This window comes from Tachysurus fulvidraco, chromosome 3 (assembly GCF_022655615.1).
Source record: "Tachysurus fulvidraco isolate hzauxx_2018 chromosome 3, HZAU_PFXX_2.0, whole genome shotgun sequence".
Taxonomy (NCBI): domain Eukaryota; kingdom Metazoa; phylum Chordata; class Actinopteri; order Siluriformes; family Bagridae; genus Tachysurus; species Tachysurus fulvidraco.
The window spans coordinates 30,519,048-30,546,390 of NC_062520.1; the positions used below are offsets into that span (position 1 = coordinate 30,519,048).

The 27,343-nt window shown below is 41.1% G+C and overlaps 1 protein-coding gene across 3 annotated transcripts in view; it reads left to right on the top strand.

The window, feature by feature from the left end:
• The window catches only part of agap3 (ArfGAP with GTPase domain, ankyrin repeat and PH domain 3), a 129,733-nt gene that overhangs the window by 86,183 nt on the left and 16,207 nt on the right, over positions 1-27,343 (top strand). For all 3 annotated transcript variants that reach the window (XM_027171589.2, XM_027171590.2, XM_027171586.2), the window contains exons 11-14: positions 2,212-2,383; positions 11,819-11,983; positions 20,716-20,877; positions 26,909-27,063. In XM_027171589.2, the coding sequence (XP_027027390.1) occupies positions 2,212-2,383; positions 11,819-11,983; positions 20,716-20,877; positions 26,909-27,063 (654 nt within the window). The remainder of the gene's footprint in view (positions 1-2,211; positions 2,384-11,818; positions 11,984-20,715; positions 20,878-26,908; positions 27,064-27,343) is intronic.

Genomic DNA, 27,343 nt, shown 5'->3' on the forward strand with positions numbered 1-27,343 from the left:
CTAAAGTTAATCAGCAGTTGCACTTTCTCTAAATGAATCAGAACTTCCTAACTTAAATTGCACTTTTTCTAAATTAACAATATAAACAATACATTTTTTTTATATACTTTTATTTTATTACTAGATTTTTAAATTGTTAACCAATGACCGTGATTTTCAACACATGGTTCCTCTTGTCCCTCCTTATGAAGTCCTTACGACAAAAATTTTTACTTTTTTATTTATTTTTATTTTTATTTTTTTTAAACTATAGTCTTAGACATTTGCCAGGTTTCTCGTACGTGTCGCTCTCGGGCTTGGAAGCTTTTCAGCTGCTTAAAAAAAAGTTTCCTTTCTATTAGGGGATAGAAAATACTGACTGGAACCAGAGCGTAATTGCATTTGACAGACTTCATAGTAATAAAAAAAGTAATAATAAATCAACAAATAAATAATAAAAACAAGATTAACTAAATAAAACAATCAATTAAAAAAGACTGTGTAGAATATAACAAATACATTCATATATAAAAGTGGAACTACAAAAAAAACACGGTTAAATAATTTAATGTTAATTTAAAAATATTTTTTTATAATTTCATGTTTAGCATTTAATATTTTTACCTCAAACTAAAAATTGTTTTTTTTATAACTTTTTTTAAAAAAAAGATTCAGTTAACATCTTATATTTTTAACTCTGAAATACTGTTTTTTTTATACTTTCATATGTTAAACATATGAAATTAATTAAAAAAATCAAATTTTCAAAATTAGAAAAAGCAAGAAATTGAAAAAAAAGTTTAATTTACTTTTATTTCTTTTATCTATAAAAGTTTTTTAATAATCTCATGTTTACAAAAAACACGAAATTATAGAAATTATAGAAATTAAAAGAAAAATTTCAATGGTAGAAAATAAAACGAATTTTCAGAAAAACCAAAACAAATTTTCAGTTAACATCTAAAACCTTTAACTTTTAAAACTGACAAATCGGATAATAAACCACAGATTTGTCAGCCTCCTTTGATTAGCTAGCAGCGTATAAAATAGCACTTGAAGCGGCGTCGCTTTTTTTTTTTTTTTTTTTTTTTTTAAACCATAAAACTAGTAAATGTGTAAAAAAATCATATCGAGCTCAGTAGATATTGTACCGCTTAAGAGACCCATAAGGACCGAGAAGGTGACCGAACATAAAGATGTGTTGATAAAACGAACACATATGCTTCAGTGTTAAAAACTCATCACTAGTGGAGTCTGAGTCATGAAATCATCATTTTCGGTTTGAGAACATGTGCAGAAAAAAAAAATGGCGCGAGCGTCTCTCGAATCGGCAGAGAAGTACTGTACGCGGCAGGCGGCTTTCGGCTTGAGCGTCGTTACTTTGCGTCGATGCTATTAGCGTCTGGACACCTGTGGCTCATTCTTCCACACAAGTTCCATGAGTTACTCACACCATTTAACTGCAGTGTGGGTGCAGAGAGAGAGAGCGAGAGAGAGCGAGAAAGAGAGACAGAAACTGTTTAATTTTGCATTGCAGCCAACAGAGCCGTCCCACAATCCCCTTCTGTTAATTCTGTCTGCTACATCAATTAAATTGTTTGCAGAAACTAATTGAATATGGCTTAATCACACATCTTAATAGCTTTCTGCGCCTCGAACTGGCTGTTAATTCCTGCAATAAAGTGAAATGAGAGCGCTCACTGGGTAATTAGCAGCGAGGCTTTTGAAGAAATTAGTGCTTTATGGTGCGCAGTAAAAACGCGACGGAGTTGGCGGGAGGCTTTTCAGGGGCCGGCATCTTTGCACGTTTTGTTTTGCAGTTGTTGTCGTGGGTTTTTTTTTTCTTCCTTCCTTCCTTTTTTCTGCTGATCAGGGTGATTTTCACCTTGGCTTACCCCATTTGAGTTGGTACAAACACCCCATCCAAATGAAATGGCCAGATTTAAATGGGAATGAGCCTATTTGCGGTCATTAGCGCTAATTCTGCTAATCTGCCGAAGCAGAGATGCAGGTGAAGTTAATTGTGTGGTGTTTTGGTTTTTTTTTTGGTTTGTTTTGTTTTGTTTTGTTTTTGGTGGAAGTGGGAGATTTAAAAAGCAATCGCGACTGCTACTAGCTTGTGACCTTAACTGCTCAATTTTTGCGTAAATTGCTAGCGAAGTTTTAACTCCCCAATCTAATCTGTAAGCTCTTCAAACAGTTTGCTTGTGTTTCTTTAATTATTTTTATAAGGATTACATGCAGAACGTTCACGGGAAAGAGATCGATTTGCTCCGGACGACGGTCAAAGTCCCGGGGAAAAGGCCGCCCCGGGCGGTGGCTACAGTAGCACCGAATGCTAGCCCCAAAAGCAACGGCTTAACCAAGGACAGGAGCACACTGCAGCTCGGCATCGGAGCCACAGGTGAGTCTAAACTGATAGAAAACAAGCTGTTTCTCTCTTTCTAGGCTTCTGAACCAAGAGAAAAGCATGTCTTGTATTTTTCCATTCCAAGCTCAATTTCCCAAAGGCATCATGACGCTAAAATATCATTTTAAAAGCTTATAATTCTCTAATGACCTTTGTACCGTGACAACTCTTTCCAGAACTTTCCAGAATGATCAAACCACCGCTAATAAGCTAATCAAAGAAGTTCCTAATGTATTATTTTATGTCAAAAGAGTTATGTGAAGTATTACTTTAACTCGAAAAGATACACGCTGTGACGTTGAACTTGAATATCGATCAGAACAAATTTAACCAGTAAAAAGTTCATTCACCGAAGGGGAAAGGGCATAAAGGATAAAGTTAGATTTAGTGATTTGATTTAAAGTTCTCGGTCTTATGAGCCAATAAAAAGCAAGGGGGTGGGACTCTGATCTGCCTGTTTTGTTTTTAAAAAAAAACTGACAAAAAAAAAACTGATTATTATTAATTAGCGCCACACCAGACTTGTTTTTGTCTAAGGGGAAAATTCTTAATTTTTATTGATTATTTTTCTTTGCTAATATTATGTTTAGCTGGTATTATGATCATTTATCTATTTATTATTTATCATGTGGGGAAAAAAATCATATCATATTTCAAATCTCTTCTAAGCATTCGGTGATACAGCTGAAAGCTCGCAGGTCTGCTTTGTCCGACGCGTCCGCCGAGTAGAAATAAAGACGTTTACTCCATATTCCCTGGTGGGATTCACCCCCACCCACCCACCCCCGATAGGGAAAGGTGTAATTGGATTTAGGGGGTTTGCATTAAAAGTAATTAATAAAAATTAGACGGTCTGATCTGTTGGGGGAGCTGAAATTTCACCGGACCAGAAAAAAATTCAGATCCCCGCTTTAATTAGTCTGTAAAGACTCGCTAGGGGTTCGTCATGAAACATCAAACCCTGTGTTTGTAAAGGGCCAGTTTCAGATGACCGCGAAAGAGAAAAGTGTAAGAATATTTACTCTAGATTTATTCTAGATGTTCTTACTTCACAGATCGTGGAGCTCTTTAACCCGCAGGAGGAAATATTTATTTTAACATGTACGCCTCAAATTGGTTTCCTGGTCACTCTGTAGGTTCACTGCATTGAGTTTAACTCAGCTCATTAAATTAGATTAGTCCTGAGGAGCGAATACTGTTTAGAACACACACACACTTAACTACTTGCCCTGAGTTCCTACACTCCATAGTGCACTACATGTACACTACCTGCTTTGAGACTGAGCCTCAGACACAGCGTGACTCTGTTACGTATCTGTTGCTAATAAAAATCCAAAGCATCAGCTTTTGAAGAATATCGTCAGATGCAGGTTTTCGCAAGACCGTTCTTAGGTAACGCTCAAAGCGAAAGGCGTATTAAATCTACTAGAAACTTGTTTTAAACCTGACAAAGTGAGCAGGAGAGGTTTCTGTGGTGTAAGAGGAATAAAAAATTCCAGTTCGTTCTTAGTGTTATTGGATTCTCTCTCTCTCTCTCTTTCTTTCTAGCTCTCTATCTTTTTTTTTTTTTTTTTTTGCCCCCAACTATCCATCTGAGCTGGTGTTAATTTCCACTCCAGAGAAGGGGAGAGAAGGCTGCGGCTCTGCGTGGCTCTCCGCCCGAGTCCGAGCCCTACACTTGATTATGCAATCTGATTTTGATTTCATTAGGCATGCAATTGATGCGAGCGAACAAAGGGGTAATTTTTCATTCATGGCACTCTAGCTGAGCGCTGTCGTTCCCTTTCGCCTGTAATTCATCCCCCCCTTTTCTCTCTTTCTCTCTCTCTCTCTCTCTCACACACACACACACACACACACACAACTGCTGAAGAACCATTAGGGATGCTTTAGGAGGGAGGTGGAAGGGAGCCGTTTGAAAGATAGAGAAGGAACACGACGGGAGGCTAAATGAATGAACGCATGTGTCCACGGAGTAAAAAGGAGTCTGTCTACACGAGGCCCGTCCTAATCTTTCTGCTAAGTACTCACCGGAACCGTTTTTAAATACGACGCCTCGCTCTTGTCGCCGCAGACAGATACGTGATAGCAGAGCCATAATAGTCCTGCCATTCAGCCGTAATCGATGACGTCTGACTGAGCCGCAGAGTCTCGAAACGCATCCGTATGTGCGATAGCGTCATCTCAGCGCTCGACGTATTACACGCCGCTTATCAGGAACAACGATCAGAAAGACGTCTGACACGGGACCCGAGGCTTTCTCGTCGGTAAACGTTACGGAAACGAACGGGAAAAAAACCCCACAACATTTCGCTGAGATTATAACAAACATCACGTATTTAAAATTGCGACCTGTTTAACGTTAAAGGAAAGGTTCCGGTTTATTTATGAACGAAAAACGTTACGCTTCTTCTTTTCCCCTGACGCATATCAGTAGTCTGTGATTTTAAAAAAAAATAAAAAATTCTTCAAATGGGACGAGCAAAACTTTCCCAACTTTTATTCGTTTTTTTGTGTAACGGTTCACGTTAATTAGGCGTAGTAATTATTTTAGTTTTTGTTAATTGGTTGTAGAAAAACTTGGCTTGTCGGACAAAGCGTAAAACTTAAAACCTGTTTTAAAACGTATAGAGACACCTTCCATAAATTTGACCGATCTTAACCGTATCAACGTTTTTGTTTTCATTTGTCTTTAAAACAATTTGGATTTCTTAACCGATCAAGTCCGTGAATCTCGCTCATTTTCCGGTCGGATACTTGGTTACGATTCCGAGTGTTAGCGATGCTGTTTAACGTCGTCACGCGTCATTCCAGTCTCCGTCCCCGACACGCACTCGAGCGATACCCTATACAGACAGACAATCAGACCCGGTCTTCCCCTCCGTCTCATCTCCACCCTTCCCCTTTCCCCTGCATTAGCATGGACGCCTCATTATCCTCCACACTTGTACATAATGGCAGCAGTCGCTCTCAGGGGTCAGGACTCCGCGGCCCCGTGACCACACGCCTCATCAGTCGTCTGAAAAGACACCAAAACCAGGAGGAATGAGGAAAAATGGCCGCCCCCCCCCCTTCCGCTAATCTGCCCTCTTCACTAATCGTATCTAAATTCTCGCCCCTGCAAGATTGCTTTGTTCTTCTGAAGCCTGTTGTTATTTCGTGGCAAAATAATCACGCTTTCGCTTTTTTTATTTCTACCCGAAATGTTTTTCCGTAACGGCGCATCACAAAGTGGTTTATTCCTTTTCTGCTACAGCAGTTTATTAACAAATAATTAACGAATGACAGGTTGCGTTTTTATTATTTATTTATTTATTTATTTATTTATTTATTTATTTATATGCATACAATTTAAAGTATATCTCAGGTACTTACATTGAGTCAAGTTAAAGACTTTTAAATAATGAACTCAGAATAAAATAATTTTTAACCTCTGTATTTATTCAAACCACAAAGTTGAATAACATTATAAATATAAAATAAAAGCCTCTGTGTTGCTTTTGTGTGAAATTGACACACAGCAGATTTTTTTTTAATAGAAATATGAAATTCATATTCATCCCTAATGAGCGAGCTAGAGGTGATCATGGAGAGGGAAAAAACTCCCTCAGACGATTTAAGGAAACCTTCAGAAGAATCGGACTCAAAAGTGAACTTGGCTCTAAAACTGAAACGATTAATAATCGAATAATCGAGTCACAGAATCTGTCTAATGATGGAGGATAAAACCTGGCCACAGCAGCCTGAAGCCACCTCCATGGTCTCGTAGTGGAACCTTCTACATCAAGGGCAGTGGTGGCTCAAGCGGTTAAGGCTCTGCCAAGCAACCACCTTTGGGCCCTTGAGCAAGGCCCTTAACCCTCTGCATCATGTCTGACCCGGCACCTCTAGCTCGTATTCTTCTATCAATCCCATGGTTCTCCATTCTTGTCTGGATCAGGCAAGTCTGGAGAGCAGGATCTCTGGGATCTCATCCAGAACATGCGCTTCACGCTACTACATTAACCTACAGCTGAGGAATCGTCACACAGATCAGTTAAACCCTGTCCTAAAGCATACTTCATTAATTCATGGGGCAAGATAATACGGCCGCCCTTCCCCCGGCCCGAGCCATAATCACAGTGTCTAGCTAATGCAAGAATTCGAGAGCTATGCAGATTGTTTGTATTAATCGTTTCTATAGTAACAGCTAAGACCACGGCTTGATGAGTCGTCCGCATAGCGAAATAGTTTGTTTTGCCGATATGATCTTGCAGCAACTTATCCAAGATGCATTCACACATCCAGCTAGTTGTTGTATTATGAACTTCCTACTTCTGGTTGCCATAGTAACAACGTTTAGCGGTAGGTTGCGATTTTAGGGTTTTTTTTGCGTCTATTTCAGTGAATATATGCATCGTATCATACGAGATGAAGGAGAAATTTAAATCTGTTCACGCCCATCGCTCGTGTCCTCGGAAGTCTCGGCTTGTTTTCCAGCTTATTTTTGAAACCGTGTTAAATTTGGCAATAACTGAGCTGGTGAGTTACAGAGTAGTGGTCATGATCTCATGGTCGTGTGTATGTGTGTGTGTGTGTGTGTCCGGGGTTACGGAGTGTCAGTCAGCTATCTCTGGAGTTCTAATAACCCCGGCGACATGTGTCTGAAGTGGCGACGCGGGAGCGAATACAGTGCTCTACCCCGTATTTTCCTCTGATTATTCTCTCCTTGTAATTACATTATCTCCCCTTTTATGCAGAATTGTTCGCCAGGGACTAATTGATAGAGACATGTTTAATTCATCAATCATTAGCATCAAATTTGACAATTAGAGATGATTGTTGAATTCCTGATGGAGATGAGGCGAGGTTAGTCAATTATTTGTTCTCTCTCCTTCTTTTTTTTTTTTCCCCCCAAGTTAAAGTAGCGCATATATTATTTCACACCATTAAAATAAATAAATATATAAATAAATAAATAAAAGTCATTTCTGCTTATTTGTGACCGCAAATAAACACCAATCTTTGCCTTAATTGTAAAGTTTGGCTTCATTTTGACTTGTTTTCAGAAGCTACTCTCAAAAGCATCTGGCATTCAACAAAGTTCTATCAAATGCTCATCATGCGTTCGTTGTTTGTTTTGATTTGTACAGAGGGTAAATTATTGATTGAGTCATTCTGTGTGCTCAGAAGGTGGTGGTGGTGGTGATGACGATGATGATGATGATGATGAAGTGAAAATTTAAGTTCAAGCTGCAGACGTTCCTGCTTTCCTGCATGGGAGAGTCATCAGCATAGGGCAGTTTTTCGTTGCTTGACAATCTGAGAGAAAAGAAAGTGTTTCTTTTTTTTTTTTTTTTACATGTTACACGCGAGTGCAAACTTTATAAAAAGTACTTTTAACAAATAAATGTTACGAATCGCCGGCAAACGAATCGGATTTAAGCTGTATAAAGTTAAGACAGGAAGTTAATCAACTTCAGGGAGATAACAGTAACAGTCCACTTCATGACACCACCCTGTTGTTGAACTTTTACTTTTCTAGCGTATCGTGTTAGAATTCTAAAACATTGTCACATAAACTTTGCCGCTTTTATCATTTTTTAAAAAATCGAATCAGATTAATAGATAAAATATGATTATTTGAATCAAAAAATGAACTTTTTTTTTACTCTTTACTCTTGAACAGAATAAAATGCCAAAAAAATTAGTTTAATATTCTTTTTTTTTCTTTTTTTTTTTTTTTTTTAAAAAACCGTCAACCTGTCCGTTTTGCTTCCGATTTCAAATATTGTGGTGTGTGTGTGTGTGTGTGTGTGTGTGTGTGTGTGTGTAACGTCACAGAATCGACTCCGAGTATTCTGCCATGATCTGCGTGTCCCATCACCCCCTCACCCCCTTAGTAATCACTAATCATCTAATCGTGTAATTGTCTAATTGTAGGTGATTAGTGCAAGTATATGGAGCGTTCTTTTCACACCCAATCAACAAGACCTTAGTTTGCTTTCTGCCCATTCAAGCTGACATCAAATGTTTTTTTTTTTTAGATATTATATACTATTTCTTTTTTTAAAATTTTATTTTTAAAATTCACATTTTATTTTTATTATTTTTTTAAATACACAAAATTACCATTATTAAGTTTTTTTATTAGATCTTAAACAAATTTTTATCATTTTATATATATATATATATATATATATATATATATATATATATATATATATATATATATATATATATATAATACATATAAGTTTATTTATTTGTTTAAATTTATTTTATTTTATTTTTTTATTTACATTTAAGTTTATCTTTGTTGCTGTTTGTCCATTGGTGTTTATTTGGGGTTTTTTTAGACATAATTTTTTTTAAAATATATATATATTCTGTATATATACATAGCATATAGTTTCCATGCAGTTATACAACTTTGAGGTTGAAGAATTTTTTTTGTAAACAAAATTGTTTTGTTCAAATGTCCTTTTCATGAACATTTTCTGTCAGCACTGGAAGCTGAAAGCTCTCTGAGATGACGTTTGCTAGCATGTTAGCATGTGTCTCGAATCCGTTTCCCCTCAAGCGGCGCTCAGAGTTAAAACAATGTGTAGTAATTACCGGTGGCATCCAGCAGCAGAGGCGTCTATCTGAGTGATAATCGCGCCGCGGCTTTATTTAATTTCGTCCCTTCTCACTTAAATACGTGGCGAGAGATGCGCAAAGAAGCAGTCAGAGGCAATATTATGACAGAAGTAATAAAACGTTCTCGTCAACAATGCGCCATGTGATTACACGTCTGCGAAAGTGACAGGCGTAAGAATACCCTCTATTCTTTCAATTACTAACGAATTGCCCCTGATTGTGCCGAGGCGTCTCCTCGCTCGGCGCTAACGCTAAGCAAACCTCAGCTAGCACAGGCTCTTGTTAGCCTAATGCGTCGTAGCCATTAGCGGGAGTAATAAGTGTATCAAATTCGCATAATCATGTCTAATTAGTGTCGGTAATTATCTTGTTGGGCGCAGGAATATTAATCTTGCCGTGCCCGTAGGGGAAGGGCGTCTCTCGGAGGGAGGGAGCGGCAGAGAGCTCCTGTCTCACGCTGAGGAGCGTGCTCGCTAAATTAGAGCGATGGAGGGAGGCAACAGGAAGAGAGAGCGGCAGAGAAAGGAAACAAAAGACAAAACAGAGAAGTTAACTGCAAAGTGCGTCAAGACAGATGGCCGAGAACGTGCTCTTTTTTGAAAAAAATTTTTAAGGGAAAAAAAAAAGTTTTTTAGGATTATTTCTGTGGACCATCTGCATAGCTGTTCTCAAATTCTTGAATAAGCTAGTCGCTGTGATTTCGGCTCGGAGGAGGGGCGGCCGAACGATCAAACGGCTTATCTCGTGATGTTGGAGCGTCTGATATCCTCCTCGAATGTCAACGAATGGAAGAGTAGCAGGTTTAATGACTTTGTGCACGAAGCGTGGGAGTCGAATTAGACGGTAAAGCTGACGTAAAAGACGTAAACGTCTCACTAACCGTCGAAGCCTGCAGTACAGTCAGGATCTTCTCTTTTCTTGTTCTTCTGGGTTTGTTTGGTTTTTTGTTTGCTTGTTTCTAAATTTCTACATTTACAAGTCGAATAAACTGTAAAGTGGCCCTAAAAATGACCTCAAAAAAAAATCTGTTCCCAAAAAAAAAAAAACTTTCTGAAGAGCCTCTCAAAAAAAAAAGTTTCACCAAAAAAAGCGCCCAGACAAAATAGCAAAGCTCTCTTTAAAAAATAAATAAAAAAATAAATAAAAAAATACACTATAAAAAATAACATTTTAAAATTCATTAAAATTTAATTCTCAGAGAAACTGCTCCGGAAAATTACATCGGTCCTAACAGACATCTCCAGGAAAAGATAAAAAAACAGGGAAAAAATTCTAGAAAATTGCCTCAAAACACCAGCGTTATTTAAAAACACCCCAAAAAAGTTACACCTCTAACCATTTGCACCATTTTGTTGTTTTATTGATTCGTTATGACCTGAACCAAATCATTAAATGTTTGATTTCTTTATTTAATTTTTTTCCTGCCGCCTTCAGTAACCTTCAGGTCATAGCGAGGCTTTACGGTGTCAGACAAATAATGTAACAAGCGTCATGTCGTGAAAACAATTAATAAACGGGTCATTTTGACTTGAACCAAAGGGAAAAATCATTAAAGTGTTGTCGCTAAAATGTTTGAGAGGGCCAGCGTGTGTTTTTTGGGAGCAGTGGGAGCGGAGTGAGAGGACGCCATGCGGTGCCCACCCCGGCCTCGGCGCTAATGACGGGCGCCTCTGATTGGAGGCAGGCGGGAATGCCGCTGGGGTAGATGGATGTGGCTGGCAGCGAGTGGGGGGGAGAGCTAATTACTGTTCCGAGTGTATCTTGTTAATTAAGGGCTAATTAGTGGCAGAAACCGAGAGGGGGAATGAGCGAGAGAGACGGAGAGAGAGGGAGGGAAGGAGAGAGCGGAGGAGGCGGCGACTGCTCATGTAGCGCAGAGAGATGAACACGGAGAAGTGGCAGACCCTATCACGGAGAGAACGAGCAGCCGTGAGACAAATGGAGAGGACGTGTAGCGCATCTGTAGGGGAGGAAAGTGTACAGTCGTTAATCACAGAGCATGATGACTCCAGACAGCTTGTTTATTATTGATGTATATTTAACAGCACACACGTCAGTCACACAGGGTCAAAAAGAACCTCCGAAAAATGCCCCCGAAAATGCTCCAAAATACACGAATGACGCGCAAAAACTACCCCAATCACTAAAACATCCATAAATAAATGGCTGCAGCTTCACAGAAAAACCATAAAAAAATAAATAAATAAATGCCCCACAATGCAATCCCAAAACATGTTGCCAGAATATTCCCTAAAAATACCCCTTCAAATTATCATTAGTTATATATTAAGGTAAAAAAAAAAACTATCTAGACATCTAAAAGTGCCCCATGATCCACCCCTAAATATGTTCGGATACACTTGTCGACCTGAAAGTACTAAAATAAAATATATGACTGAAGTCCATTCAGACTCAGAATCTTATCAGTGATATGAGCAGAAATGCACGTACACCTGAGTACGGTTCAGCCGTGTGCAAAAGTTTACACGCCCTTGGGACAAAATAAGGATTTAATTACAAGGATTTGATTTTGTTGCCTTAAAGTTCTGTGTGTTTTTTTTTTTTGTTGTTTTTTGAGATGATTATTTTCATTGAATGTTCCATCATGTTTTCTTTCTTTCTTTCTTTCTTTCTTTCTTTCTTTCTTTCTTTCTTTCTTTCTTAATGAGAACAAATAACCCTTGACTTTTCTAAAAGGTTAGAATGGTTCGTGTTTCTTTATACTGTATGTGCCAATAATTATGGAGCAGTTTGTGTGTTGTATTTGTATAAAAGGTAGTAAATGAAGCTTTCTCTTTTCTCACTCAGGCGCTTCGCACTCGAACAGCAGCACCTCTCTGCAATCTGGAGGCGTGGCCTCAGGACTGGGTGTGGCCTCTGTGGGCGGGGCTAAGGAGGGAATGCATCAGCGCTCTTTCTCTGTGTCCAGTGCTGAGCAGTGGAATGAAGCAGTTAACACGAGCTGTGCCTCAGGTGTGTCACACACACACACACACACACACACACACACACACGTGCGCGCGCGATGTCCACTGCTTCCAAAACACGATGTCAGTAACTTTTATTTAGAATCTGAATTTATTTTATTAGAAATAAAAACAACGCTCTTTTTAAACAAAACATATGATTGTTTTTGTGTTTTTTAGTATTTGTTTATCATTAGATTTACTATTCTTATTTATTTACTGTTGTTTGTTTTCATTTGTTAAATAATGATTGTCATTATTATTAGCAGTATTTGTTTTTATTTTCACTAGTACTATTAACAGTTTAATTGGTTGTATTATTATTAGTAGTATTATTAGTATTACTCCTATTGCAGAGCTGTTGCTATGGTTACATCTTGACGGTCATTAGCTTACTTTGCTCTTCTTGTTTATCTTGTAAATGATTTCTTTCTGTGTAATTAAGCTCGTTCGCTTTAATTGCGCCAGCGTAGCTATGGATCTACAGGATGTTTCCCATATAATTAAACAAGTCAACGCGTTTAACGCCGAGCTAGCCGCTTGTCGAGCAGCAGAGGGGGTCGTGGTGGTGGTGGGGATGTTTGGGGGTTCTGCGGCGTGTCGCTCAGGCATCGTGAGGCTGAATTGATTCATTACAAAAGTTTTTTTGTGAACCGTGTAGAACTTGTCACATGTGAATTAGTGCTTTCAGAAATGGAATCTGTAATCATCCTAATTCAGTAATTACAGCTCTGTTCACTCTCTCTCTCTCTCTCTCTCTCTCTCTCTCTCTCTCTCTCTCTCTCTTCGTTTCTTCTTCCTGTCAGTGCACTTGACTGAAATCAAATAACATATTTGCCAGGCATTACAACAGTGCGCCCCCTCTCTCCCTCTCTCTCTCTCTCTCTCTCTCTCTCTCTCTTTTTCCTTTCTTCTCCCCATCCTTCCTTCCCTTCTTCCTTTTTCCCTCCTGTGTGGGGGAAAATGAATGTTTTACGGGGGCAACATTCATCACTGGTTATTTCCATCTCTTTGTCGGCTGGCAGTAAAAAAGCACTTAAATGCACATCAACAGAATAACAGTCATTTCCATGCATGTTTGCACACTCGTTGTTCTCATTAGTGGCTGCTCCATCGCTCTCTCTCTCTCTCTCTCTCTCTCTCTCTCTCTCTCTCTCTGACATACACACACTTAACACTTTTTCTCTTTCTTCATGTCTCTCTCTCTCCCTCACACACACACACTTCTCTCTCTCTCTCCCTCTCTCTCTGCCTCTCTCTCTCTCTCTCTCTCTCCTGCTAGTTTAAAGAGCACTCTTTACGAGCGCACACACTGTGGCCCCGTGGTGCTGCAGACTGAACACATCACACACTCGCCCTTCTCACTTCTCTCTTCTCTCTTCGTCTCCCCGCCTGTCGAACAATCAATTTCAGCCGCCATCGGCCCCCCGCCTGCGCCCATCAGCTCCACGCCCCAAAGCAGAATTACTCGCAGGGCCGCTGCCCTCCCAATGAGCTCTGCCGCACTCTGAATGTTTGTTTGTGTGTGTGTGTGTGTGTGTGTGTGTGTGTGTGTGTGTGTGTGTGTGTGTGTGTGTGTGTGTGTGTGTTGAACCGTTCCCATCAGAGCCTTTATTCCCATCACAGAAACATTAAGGTGGACGTTTATGCGAAAATGGTTTATAAATATATTTAGTGGACAGGTAGTTTTTATTCAGTTATAGTCAGTCTCTCTCTCTCTCTCTCTCTCGCTCTCTTTCTCTCTCTAATACCTACGTAAATCTTTTTACGCCATAACGGCATGTTCTATCCTTTTTACACCACAGCAATTTTTTTAATGAATAATAAGTTTGTGTGTTTTATCCATTTCTGGTAACATTTTACCTCAGGATCAGGTTTTTCCCACCATGTTAGATGTTAGAGAAGAATTAGAGACGTGAACCTTTTACGTTTAAACCCGAACAGTTCTCAAGTCTTTTCTTTCTTTCACACCGCAGTCGATTGCAACGATTAACCATTTTGCTTTATTAAAGCACACGCTGTTTTTATCTGTTTTGTAGTTACATTTAACTGCATGTTCTCTACAGCAGAGTCGTTAAAGAACGACGCGTCTCTTTTTATCCCTTTATAGTTACTTTTACATGTTGTCCACGAAGCACCTTCTTCTTTCCTTCAACATCCGGGAAGTGATTTAAAAGAGTGCAAGGAACTGCACACGGATCAGGTGTCACGTCTTTAAAAATACACAATGATGATTAAAGTCTTAGAATGTGTCTTATCTAATCTAATCTAATCTAATCTCCAATTATGTTTTCCAAAAAAAAAAATTCTCCAGCATGTAGGTTCTCGATCTTTTTTCAATCAGGGACTGCTATTTGGGAAATTTTTTTTTTTTATTCTGAAAATTTTAACAAAAATTTTAATTTTTAATCCCAAAATTCCCCTAGTTTTTCAATCTATATCTGTAGATTATATATTTTTTCCTGCATTTAATTTTATTTCCAGTTTGTTTTTCAACATTCTAAAAAAATTTTTTTTTATTTTCTGATTTATTTATTTATTTTAGATATTTTGATTTATTCCAGATTTCATTTTATTTCCATGTTGTTGTTTTTTTTTATAATTTGCTAGATGTTTGATGGTTCCACTTTTGATAAATTTGTTCAATTCCAAAATAATCAGCTAAATGCTTGAAACACTCAATAATGATCAATAGAGTCTTATTATCTACAACGGATTTAGATTTTTCACCACTGCAACAAAATACAAAATAATCAACAATGCACCGACCCCCTGGGGGTCTCCCAGCTCCATTTTGAGAACTTTGACTCTGGATGAGCAAACACTTCTTTATCAAGAACTCTGGCGATTGATACGTCATACGTTGAATCATAACACGAACGACTCGAATTCTATTAACGATTCTATATGGAGCTCTGCTATATTTCTGTTTAGCCGTTTTCGATCTACTTGAGTTGAACGACGGTCGTTAAATCGTCGTCATCCTTCTCTGGTTGGCTGAAGGTCAGCGTATGGAACGATGGAGGAGGATGACGAGCGCTCTGAGATGGAGAGTCAGAAACGTAAGATGTTTGTAATCAATGGCGGCGTCTTTATTTTATATGATGAGTGACGTCCAATCCCTGTTAGAAGACGGTTACTTCCTGTTACCAAACCAAAATAACGGCAATTGCCGGGTTACCTAGAAACGGTTTCCCATGGTTACAAAGCGCTGATGCTGAAGACTTCATACAATGCTCACGTTTCATAAGAGCCTAACTGTTGTCAGAGTTTCTGTCACAGGAAATGAACAGACAGGAGGAAGAATTCGGCAGCGCTGCGATCTAACAAGCGGCAACCCGACGGCTTTGAGTGTCCGAGCCTTGTTATCTACAGTAATCATATCTCCTTACTAGTACCGTTACCGTTGGCTCATGGCTCCTCTCGGGCGCTTAAACAAACGCATTTGAAAATGATTGCCTTTCGTTTTGAATTTGCTAGAGGATAGAGGGCTGGAGGGAGGGAGGGGTGTAGGGGTGTGACGCTTCCCTGTGGCGGGTGAAGAGCCTGTGAGCGCGGCCGTAATGAAGTTTGACATTTCGTTTGCCGAGAGCAGCCGCCTGCACCTTGATTAGCGCGCTCTAATTGACTATAATAAGAAGGAGGTAGTGATTGTGTTCAGGGATTTTTTTTCCCTGTCTTTTTGATTTTTTCCCCCCCCATTTTCATTAATTGCTGCTATTGCCTTTGATTAGAGGCAGGAGGGGTGATGCAGAGGGGTGTTTAAAAAAAAAAAAATAGGTTTTTCACCCTGCGTGCTCCCGGATTACCGGAGGAAGTCCGTCCACACTTGCACGTCGACAAAGAAACGAGTTTCCACCTTTCGCCCTCATCACCAGAACACGACACCTTTTTTAAGTTCCAGTTCCTGCCGCGATGGTAATGGGCTGTAATTGCAGGATAGCTCGCCACCTTGTTCCTCCGCCTCCCCTTCGGGGGAATGGAAAAAAAAAACCTTAGTTTCGGACTCGAACGGCTGCAGATTCCTCCCGTGCTTCATTATAGCTCCTTGACGGTGACGCTAATGCCAAACTGATCTCACCGCACTTCCTGCCGAGCTGGCTGGCCTGCCACTTTGGCTCTTAATCTTGAAGCCGTCTCCATCAGAACATATGAGTAGTAATTAAGCAGGTCAGTGCTGCGATTTGAATAGGGGACAAATTGCAGGTTATTGATGGTTAACTAGGTGGCGAGTGGCTCCCTGGACCTCTCAATCCATTTCCTCAGAGGATACATTAGACATTAAAAAAAAAAGTCTAGAATATAGCACTCACATTACAGGTTAACTCTTTACAGACTGGTGGACACATGCCTCTTTTCCACTGGAAAGAACCGGGTGCTGGTTCAAAGTTGGTTCCACTGGCGAACCTTCTAAGAACCGGTTTGCCTTTCCACCGGCTAGAGAGCATCACAGCGCCGAGTGTGATGTCACTGTATACGTGTCACGTGTCCCAGCAACGTTAGCGCAGCAACGTTAGCGCAGCAGCGGCAAACACAAACACATGCTCATGGCTTTGCGAACCTGCATCGGCATCCAAACGCGGCGAATAAAACGTGCACGTGCGGCTCCGTGTAATCTGTATAAACGGAGGTTGTAATCGATAAAGTACATAACGTTATTTTATCGTTAACACAGAAAAAAATTTAGCCTTAGCATGTAGCTACCTACTATCATGTGTGCTGATAATGTATCATATCGCGGTAAAGTAAAAGTATATTAAACATTAGTATACTTAAGGTACATTATCAAATGCGCTAGCAGTAGCTCTGCCCCTAGCCCCTAACGCAAGCGGTTCTTAAGTCTAGACCAGCAACGTTTTGGTGCTACTTAAGAACCACTTTTCCTGGTTCGGAGCCGGTGCTTTGGCAGTCGAAACAGAAAGAACTGGTTCTAAATTAGGCTCCGAACCTGCACTCAAACTGCCTCGGTGGAAAAGGGGCAACAGTGATCTGGGTCCATGTGTTTCTCTTGCTCTTGTGTCTCACATGGAGACTGTAGGATCTGTACCGCTGCTATAATCGTAACGATGATCTTCTGCTCATCTCAGGACTACTGTAATTCGCAATCTAGTCGTAGTCGACATCCTTCCGTTAATCCGTTCTCCTCTTCCATGCTGTAATGACTTATCATCCTGCGTTAACAATCAGAGCATTCATTTTTCAGTGTATACACGATGACAGCGTTAGATCATGTTGCATGTCATGGAAGTTGCAATCTTTTCAAAACTCTTAGACTGTTAATTGATGAGGGGTTTAAAAAAAAAAGTCCCTGATTTGAAGCCGTTGACCCTCCTCTGGCTTTTACAAGCCGGTCGTCCATTGACTGACTTTGATTGTGTGAATCAAACCATATGAATGAATTACAGGTCTTGTGTGAGAGACAAGGGCAAGCTTCCACTTTAACCTCACGCTACAAACACAATACACCCTCTGGCACCGAACAGGTTGGGTCTTCTCCCCCTCTGCGCCATACGGTGTGTGTGTGTGTGTATATGCGAGTGTGTGTGAACGGTGTTCTCAGGAGCCCTTCTGCCCCCAGCTGTCTGCTGTGGCTAATGATTGGTCCCGGGGGGGCTGTTGGGGAAGAGGAGTGTGGAAATTGAAACAGACGTTCGCGATGCCGAACACAACGTGTGTGGCAGCTGTGCGCCGCGCTTCTCCATTCAGAACGAGCGAGCGCGAACGGCACCTAATAGTCATGAATATCAATGATGGGAGCAGCGTTGAGAGACAAAAAGCGTCAGCTCCTGCCACGTTCTTATCGCCGTAGTAATTACAGTCTGCTTGCTTGCGGCTTCAGTCACTGTAATAATAATTGTAATAGCGCAAAAAAGACTGTAACTGAGAGGATAAAGCAAAACGACGACACCTGCACGACTGCCGTTCTCGGATCTATGTATGAATCCGGTTTCTCTTTATACCATCGTGCTGTCGCATTCTCGATTCTGATTGGTCGAGCGTACTCTTTCTAACGTCGCATCAAATCGACTTTTGCAAATGTGTCGTTTGTTTAGTAGGATGGAGTCCCCGGGTTCGGGGGGGGGGGGGGGCTTTAGAGTTAGTCTGTAGAGTTTTACTGGTAAGGGTATGAATGTTTATAGCTGGTATAATGTAAGTAGGAACAGATACTTCCTTGTTTCGTGGATGTTGTGCCATGTTAAATTGTATATGCAGGAGGGTCATACACTGTTGACCTGGTGGTCAGAGCAAAACTGGGTTTGAGCTCATGTCAGGATCAGGACGTCTGCCAAATGCCATGAATCCTAATCAGAAGTCATTGATAAATGAAAATGAAAATTGTGTTTGATGGAAAATGGCAACGGTCTAAGGGGAATAAGACCCCTGATGTGCTGTTATTGGAAAATAGCCAACTTTAGAGGTATGACCGCTCGACTCCAAGTGCAATCACTATGGAAAAAACACCACTTTATTTATATTAACACATAGATATTTTATGATGCTCAATTTCAAGGAAGGGGGGCACGGTTAATGGTTAGCACGTTCGCCTCACACCTATAGGGTTGGGGGTTCGATTCCCGCTTCCGCCTTGTGTGTGTGGAGTTTCTCCCCGTGCCTCGGAGGTTTCCTCCGGATACTCCGGTTTCCTCCCCCGGTCCAAAAACATGCATGGTGGGTTGCTTGGCATCTCTGGAAAATTGTCCGTAGTGTGTGAGTGTGTGTGTGAATGAGTGTGTGTCTGTGCCCTGCACCTGTCCAGGGTGTATCCTGCCTCGATGCCCGATGACGCCCGAGATAGGCACAGGCTCCCCGTGACCCGAGAAGTTCGGATAAGCGGTAGAAAATGAATGAACGAATAAATGAATTTCAAGGAAGGCAAACAAAATGGTTGCCCTTGATGAAGAGAATTACAGTTAAACTCCTCATTCAATTCAAATCCCATTCGGTTCTGTATTCCCATCGCTTCATCATTTATTCATTATAAATCTGTTCTAATTGGGCTTCCTCCATTGAATGGTGGCTTTCTTCATTAGCAATCATTGGCTGCGCTCTGTTTTTTTTTTTTTTTTTTAAACCAGTGCAGCACTCGACTGGTTCAAAAGACAGACTGTCTGATTATTTGCTCCGAGTTTTGAGTTAGCGATAATTTTGTCACTTCTTATTTCACGGCTATGCAGCTAACTCGTTTCAGGGATTTGCAAAACTTGTAAAGTATTATCCCTTGTTTTATCCACCGGTTTAAGATCTGTCTATTTGTATCATTTCCAAAGTAAAATGCAGTGAATTTGTCTCAGAGGAAGCACGCTAACTTTCGATATCTCTTAATGGTAGCTGTCTTATGATAGGTCAGAGTTAGCTTGGGGTGGAAATGGGCAAGTCCAAATTGGGAAGAAAATTGGAAGGGTCAGGGAGTTCCCAAATTGTTGTCATGGCAACATATCAAATGCCAACCCTTCCTTAGCCTCTGATGTCACCCGTTCTCGGTAGCAAACCAGCAAGACGCTAGCCATGAATTCAAAGGGCTCTTCTTCCCCCTTGTGGAGTTCTTAAAGGTTTAATGGAAGATTTTCGTCTCCAAATCGAGGTTTTGGAGCCAGAACCTTTAACCGTGAATTTCTTTTAAGGTTAAGGAGCGGTTGAACAGCTACGGCAAGGCAAATGATAGGTGATTACGCACTGTATGTTTTTTTTTTAATACGCTAAAACTAGCTTGAAAACGATTGCAAATAAACTGATGTCACATGCACTCCATTCTAAAAGAACTCCTGGTATAACGACATCGATGGTTTAAATAAACATGTAAATAACATGTTAACATCGTTCACCATCATGAAAGGTTAGGTATTTATGTTAATGTCATTCATTTGGAACCAGCATTCTCCTAGCTAAACCTTGTGAAGCCCAAGGCAGATGTGGAGGCTGTAGCTGAGGCTCTTCTACCCCCCACATGGGTGCCATCTTCTTCTCTTGTCTTAAAGATGGTGCTAAGCCTGCACTCCCCGAAGGGATCTTCCAAATTAGGTCTAATGTTCCGCGCCGGCTAATGGTTGTCAACGCCATTAGAATATGCAGCGTTTGGCACCACGGGTTTTCAGATGTTCCCAGACCATTGTCCACACACACACACAAACACACACGCACACACACACACACATCCACCCCAGGCCTGTTGAGATGAATAGAGTGTGTACCACCTCAATGAGCTTTTGATGCCAAGACAATAGAGGGGCTGCCAGTATCTGACACACAGTGCGAATGTGTGTGAGGGTGTAGCAATATGAGGTCCGCTTTGCCAAGGCCCTTCTGCCCCAGGACTTGTGGATAATGGTGTCCTAGGGGGATGGAAAAGTGATGTTCAAGTGTCAAGAGGCTTAGAAATATGACCACTCTTTACCTATTGTCCGTATTGATACGCTCCACACACATACAGACACACCACCATAGTTACCCACCACACCGAAGCCATTCCAGAGTGCCAATTTAACATGGATCACTTTATATCTAGTGAAATCTGGGTTCTGATTAACGTCGGGTTTTTTTTATATTCGTATTATATTACAGTAGAGACATAAAAACAGAAACGACCATATCGGTTTACATAATAAGCTTAACAAGATGCAATATAATAGTTGGATCGTCAACCAAAGATCAAGTTCTTTGAAAGACCTGTTGTCTGACGAGGGACCAGGCTCGTGTGATGTGACTTCCTCCTCACTAACCCTTAGGTTTCTTTCTCTTCAGCCAACGGGACTTTGGATTCTCTCAGCGCCGCGTCTGGCCTAAGCGGACCAACAAGTCCCAAACTGGAACCACCTCCTTCGCCGCATGCCAACCGCAAAAAGCACAGGAGGAAAAAGAGCACAGGCATCACCAAACCAGATGGGCTATCTGCAGGGAATGAAGGTAAACCATATACTCGCCGATCATGCTTGAGGGTTCTTAAGGGATATGTGGATTGCTAACGGTTCTAGCTCCTTAATAGGGTTTTTTTTTTTGGAACCGTTTATATCCGGTCCTAGTTTGAACAGAAGGTTTCCCTTTCCCCTTCCTTGCAATGTAGGAAGCTAGAACCCTCGAGGAACCTGTTTTCAAAGAGAACCGCTTGCCTTGCAAATCATGATGTCCCCAATATACCCAGGTGACCATATACCTCTTTGAAAGCATGACCGGTCCTCTTTCCACAGCTTTGATTCATGCCATTGTTCCTAGTGACGGAGATAATATGTCACTAACTCATCACCTGCGTGCCATCGCTACATCCCGTGTGACGAATGAAGACCCATAATTGGGTGGCATTGAGAAAACAAAAGTGCTTCTCTCAGGCTGTTCGCACTAAAGGGGGCCAATCAATCACGCTGATGTGTGCTGTCCTTCACAAATTGTCACCAGTGTGTCATGACGGTAATGATTTTGCTCATCGCCGTTATTGTTGCGTCAGCTTATAGCCAAATCTGATGCGGTTCCCATTCTCGGGTAGCTACAGCTAAGCCGTAAAGGTGTGAGAGGAGACGACATGGCGCGATGCAGCCCAGCGGGAGTCCGCTGACTGATTGAAGGGTGTTAAAGGGGTTTTAATGGTCTAGTAGTGAGTGATGTCTGACATTAAGGGCCCAAGGGGGATTACAGGCATGGAGGGTTCTCATTGTTCTCCTGTATCAGGAAACAGTTTAGAAGACGGCGACTTTACACGTGGGATACTGTCAAACCCATGAGGTCTGAATGTAAGGCGACAGTCACGGCATTAAAAAAAAATAATAAAAAAGAAAAGGAAAAAACTTTCTCTTTCCATCAAGAGCCGTCTCTTGCTCCTCGCTTCTTCCCTGAAACGTTCTATTAGCGTGCACATGTCTGTTCTGGTGAGCGCATGCCGAATACAGACATATCGCTTAAGTATGGGAGGCATTCGCGTGGAGACACAGAGTGTGTGTGTGTGTGTGTGTGTGTGTGTGAGGGAGAGAGAGAGAGAGTGAGACAGGTGGGTTGGATCCTTGAATAAATTGCTATCAGTTTATCTCATTTATGAGGCAATCACAAGCGCTGAATGCAGAAATTGAATTTTAGTTGTTTTGAAGCATCATAAATCAAATGTGCGGTAGCTTTTTTTTTTCTCTTTTCCTTACTCTATAAAGAATCGGTTTGAACACAGATTTAATCCACTAACAGTTAAACCTCGTCATTTTCCCATTATGCCTCGATATGTTTTTTTTGGTAAATGACCACAGGTTACACAAACCAGTACAAATTAGTTGCAGTGAAGAACCATTTAGTATCACCCAAGTCTGACTTACGCCATTAAAATAAAGAGTAATAGTTAACTAGATGGTTTGATGCCATTGCATTTCCACCCTAACGTCAGTCGTTTTCCAGTAACGGCTTGTCGTATTCCTTTTACCTTGTCTATTTTATAATTTATAGTTAGTTCCTCATATGATCTAAGTTACAACAGTGATAAACAGCCCACCAGGAATCTCTTACCATTTATTTATTTTTATCTTAAGATTCTCTTATAAAATTAATAAGACAAAAATATACATTTGTCGCGTTAAAGAGAAACCAGAGATCAGAATCGACCAATCAGAATTGAGAATTACTTAACATTATTGGTCAGATTTGTTTGTTCAATAAACGTCACGGTATATCGAGCTGCATCGCTAGAGCAAGAATCGTCTTTGATGGCTTTTATTTATTTTTGGCAGCTTTACAACGTCAGATCTCTTTCTCCACAGTGATACTTTTTATTCTATCGCGCCGTGTCTGTTGGAGTGGATAAAGGGTTAACTCTTCCCTCGCTGGGAGTCCGAGCGGCCGGTAGCAAATGAAGCTTTAACTGCCTGGCCTAATGGAGGGTGTTTATCTCAATACTTTTGTTTTGTCATTCTCCAACCCGCTCTTGTTTCCCCGAGTGCTCCCCCGAGCCCCTGCCTCTCTAATGGAGCTGCTGTGGAGGGCCGCACTTCGGAGGCAGAAATAACAAGATTATTGTTCGCATGCCACGCTACACAGTCACATACACACACGCCCAAACACAGGGTCGGACTTCGAGAGTACTGGCGTTAGGTATATGCGCGCCTATGCACGGCAAGGACAGCCATGCTTATCCAATTGTCCGTATATCTCATTACAGGAATATTGTTTGTGTATGTGTGTAGGCATGAGGTTGTTTTCTGCGACTGTTGTGTGTTGCAGGGAGATAGAGAGCGCATTGTCGTCTCCTCTCCTCCTCTCTGTTTGGCCTGTGTCCCCCCAGGCTTGTCTTGGTAATGGCCCTGTGCTGATTGCTCTAATACAGGTTAGGAATATTGCCTTTAATGATGTGTAAAATGAGCAAGCGCCAGTGCTGACATTTACAGATGGCACCAGCGGACTCGGTTCCTCCCAACTGCCTGTTAATTCACAGCAAATGACTAGCACCTTGCACCTTTTATGAGCCACCATCTCTGTTTTTTTTTTGTTTTGCTTGAGTATGTTTGAGCTGGTTGTACATTAGGAATGTATAAGAATACCGTTTGGTATCAACAATGCATTTTGGGGAACCCTTACGGCTTTGCCAGGCACATGACTTGATCATAGATCATGGCACCGGACTCTGACAGAATAGCAATCGGGATGCGCTGCCTCATCCAGCTGTGGTCAGTGCGAGAAGATCCTACAAGCCCGGGGGTCTGGAACCAAAGCATCTGCGCTCCAGACTCCAATCAGAATCAGAAGCTTCACTTGAATGAATCACTCCACCAACCGACCATAACCCACCAACACACTCACACATACACACCACCTTCCATAACATTTGAGTTAGCAGATTGTCCACCATATGTCTCCCGTAGCGCACCGTCACAATATTTGCACAACGGTGAAGTGCTGATGAGTTCCCGTAAGGTTAACGACTCCAATTACATTCGATTAAACTTGCTAATGGGAGAGATCTTTGTAGTTACGACGTGAGCAGGACCAAAAAGCTGTCCGTTGACTTTCTGATGCATGGGAATCTGGAAGGGGGCCAGGAGAGAGGAAACACCACACTTTCACTTCCCCTAGTCATTCTCTTGTACTCCTTTTTAATTGTGTTAATTAGGGTACATTACACCACCCTTGCTCACTACACCCAGGTTGAATTGCAGATCCGCTTCTCTTTTATACCCAAGTACTTGTTGCTGACGCAAAGCTACAGCTTGGCCATCCATAAAGTAGTACCCATTAGATTTATTCAAGGTTCTTTTTTTTTTATAGTATAAAGTAAAGAAAGTACATAAATGTCGACAGAGGTGTTTATTCAGTCAAATTACACACGCCGCTAAATCCAGCTCTGCCAGAACATTAATACAGTTCAGGTATTTCTCCAAAACATTATTTTGCAACCCTCTCGAAATTAGGTTTCCCTTAAGACCCAGAGCCATTAGGATGTGACTTGAGCGAGCTTAGTTTGGCACTTATTTCAAACCACTGGCAATTGAAGCTTGATATTTTAGATTTCCATATGGAAATTACCTGTTTGTAATGGCAATTTTTGCAGATGACCAGCCAACAAGGTAATTGGCTGTGTTCAGATTCATAGGTGTGTAATCATAGGACCCGCTGGAATTCCAGATAATTATGTCGGTGTACGTATTAGCGTTATCAAAGCACTTTACACACTACAGCGAGGAGAGCGTAGAAAAGGACATACGATTGAACAAAACTGCAGAGAAAACAAATGCATGTAGAACGTATCACTGTTTTTTTAAAACCACTATAAAATGACCTTGAAATGCAAGGCCCAGTCTGGGACCCTACTTCCCTACTCAGAAGACAGAGTGCTCAACGGCATGTAATTAAACTAGCAGAAATACATTATGTTGCACTTCCATTTTATAATTAACTGTATGCGGTTTGTGAGGGTGCTCAAATGTTGGCGAGAATCGGATCGAGACCCGTCAGTGTGTCGTTCTTAAATGTTTTACGTGTGCTGCCACCCGGATAGAAGCGGCTATCAGAGTCGTACAGATAAGGCTAGTTAAAAGGTACAGCGCCTTGCAGACGTATTCGCCCAACATTGCCAAGTTTGGACTGTTCCATCCTGGATACCGTGTGTGTGTGGGGTGTGTGGGGGGGTGGGGGTGGGGGGTGGGGTGTACCACTTTGATTGTGAACCCCACAATTGGATTCTAGTGCAGTTAGATAATTAGTTGAAAGGAGTTTTGTGTAATCAAAATATGACATTATCACAGTGGAAGTACACCTGCTCCTAGAAGGCCACTGAGGCCATGCTAGAGATCAATGACATCGCTCTGGGTTGTTGATCGGAAGGTCGGGGGTTCAAGCCCCAGCAATGAAAAGTTGCCACTGTTGGGTAAACTATGCAAGGCCCTTATCCCACCCTCCTGCCCCTGTGCTCCGACCTTAACTTCCTCAGTTGGCAAAGAATTCCACTGTGCTGTAACATATATGCGGTGATAATAAAGGCTTCTATACCCCTGTTAGAAAGGAATACGGAAAGAGTATCGATAAGGGTATGTATGGGCTTATTTTTGCTTTACAATAAAAAGCATTCTATGGAGCAAAGAACATGACACAACCCTGACCGAAAGAAGGCCATCCACCAAAGGTCAATGACCAGGTAAGAAGAGAATTTAGCCAGAGAGGACAAGGGTAAAATAGATGACATGCTCCCACCACCATGCTTCACTGTAGGTTCTTTGGCACCATGGACAGCGTTCGATTTAAAACCAACATGAATTGTTGAGTCTGAGCTGCTGTTTGAGAAAATTAATCAACAGTTATGCGATATTATAATTAGTCGACGCAGACGGCCTGAAAAGTACACAGAGAATTACTAGTGGCCAGGCAGTGCTCCCTTACCCTTTAGTCCTTGATTTAGATACACACCTCCTGGATTTTCATCGATCTTGTGCCTGGAGCCGAGTCCCGTGAATGAAATCAGATAATTGAAGATGGTGTAGAGCTAATTGGATTATTGTTTTCAGCTCGAGGCTGTGTAGCTGTGCCGAGGAATAAGACGTGATCTGTATAATCGTACATCTGTTGTCTGCCACGCTGGTTCCTCGTACAAGATGTAATTCTGATAGGAAAGCAATTAATGTGGGATTTCTGTAAGGAGTAATATTTATCTAGCTAAGACATTAATCAGTGTATGAAGTGCTAAATGTCTGACTGGTAAATTCTCATGCAATGTAATTATTTTTTTTTTTCTGATTTAAGACTAATATCCCGATGACCTGAGTAGCTAAATACCCCCAAATATTCCCGCCGCTCATCCGATCATTACGGACGTGTTAGTCATCATGGCAGTAAAATGATCATCAAGCAAATTATCGCTGAGCTGATGGTTTATTTCTCACCTCTCGCCTCTTGTTGCGTCGGCCGACGTGCGCCCCTTTGTCTCGCTTCGTGTTTGTGATGTGGAAATTAGCGCGACCCGAATGATTAACCCACATTAGATTCTAGTTAGGCGCTTGCTCTGTAATGCGATTGGATGATAATGAGATAAAAGCTCTAATGGATATGTTTACCTTGTAAATGAGTCGATTTTTATTATGCTGATGTACCACGGCTACTGGAATTGATGACAGGAACTCATGTTTGCCTTCTATTGCTGTCTTTTTAGCTTCAGAGCTAAAATATGTGCTTTCTCTCTTTGTGTGATTATTACCTCTGAATAGTGGCAGAAGCAAAAATGGTGTTGGTTACTTACCTTTTGTAAATCGAACAACAAACTGGTTTGTTTGGGACTGTCGGGGAGAGTACGCCCATACCCCCCCGGAGAAGTCGGCCTTAGGAGTTTGCTGTCTTGTCTTCTGGCCATGAATAGCCGTGCCTTCACACACTTGTGCCATCTTTTTTCCGTTCAATTTTCTGATTCTGATTTGCTTAATTCCTATTAACGGCTTACCTGTTTTGTTCGGCTAAGCGTAAAATAAATATGTCGTCTTGTCTTCAGAGCAAGAAGAGTCGTTTGAGTTCGTCATCGTGTCGCTGACCGGACAGATGTGGCATTTCGAGGCGTCAGCCTATGAGGAAAGAGAGCTCTGGGTCCAAGCCATCGAGAGTCAGATATTTGCCAGCTTGCAGTCATGTGAAAGTAGCAAGAATAAGGTAAAAAAAAAAAAATTATATATATTTACATGTTTTTAACAGGATTTGCATTAAATTATAGTTATTGTTCTAACGTGTTTCAGTGGTGTTCCTCAGGGGTCTCATGTGGGACCGATAATGTTGACCAATGATTTTGCTTCATAAAAGTGTATAAAAAAGATATTCAGATCATATTGAATCATATATAACTGCTTTTTCTTAAAACTATGTATTTCTCCTCTCAGCTTTGCAGTGTGTGTAAGTACAGATGGTGCATTGTGGGTAATCTGTTATTAAGGCT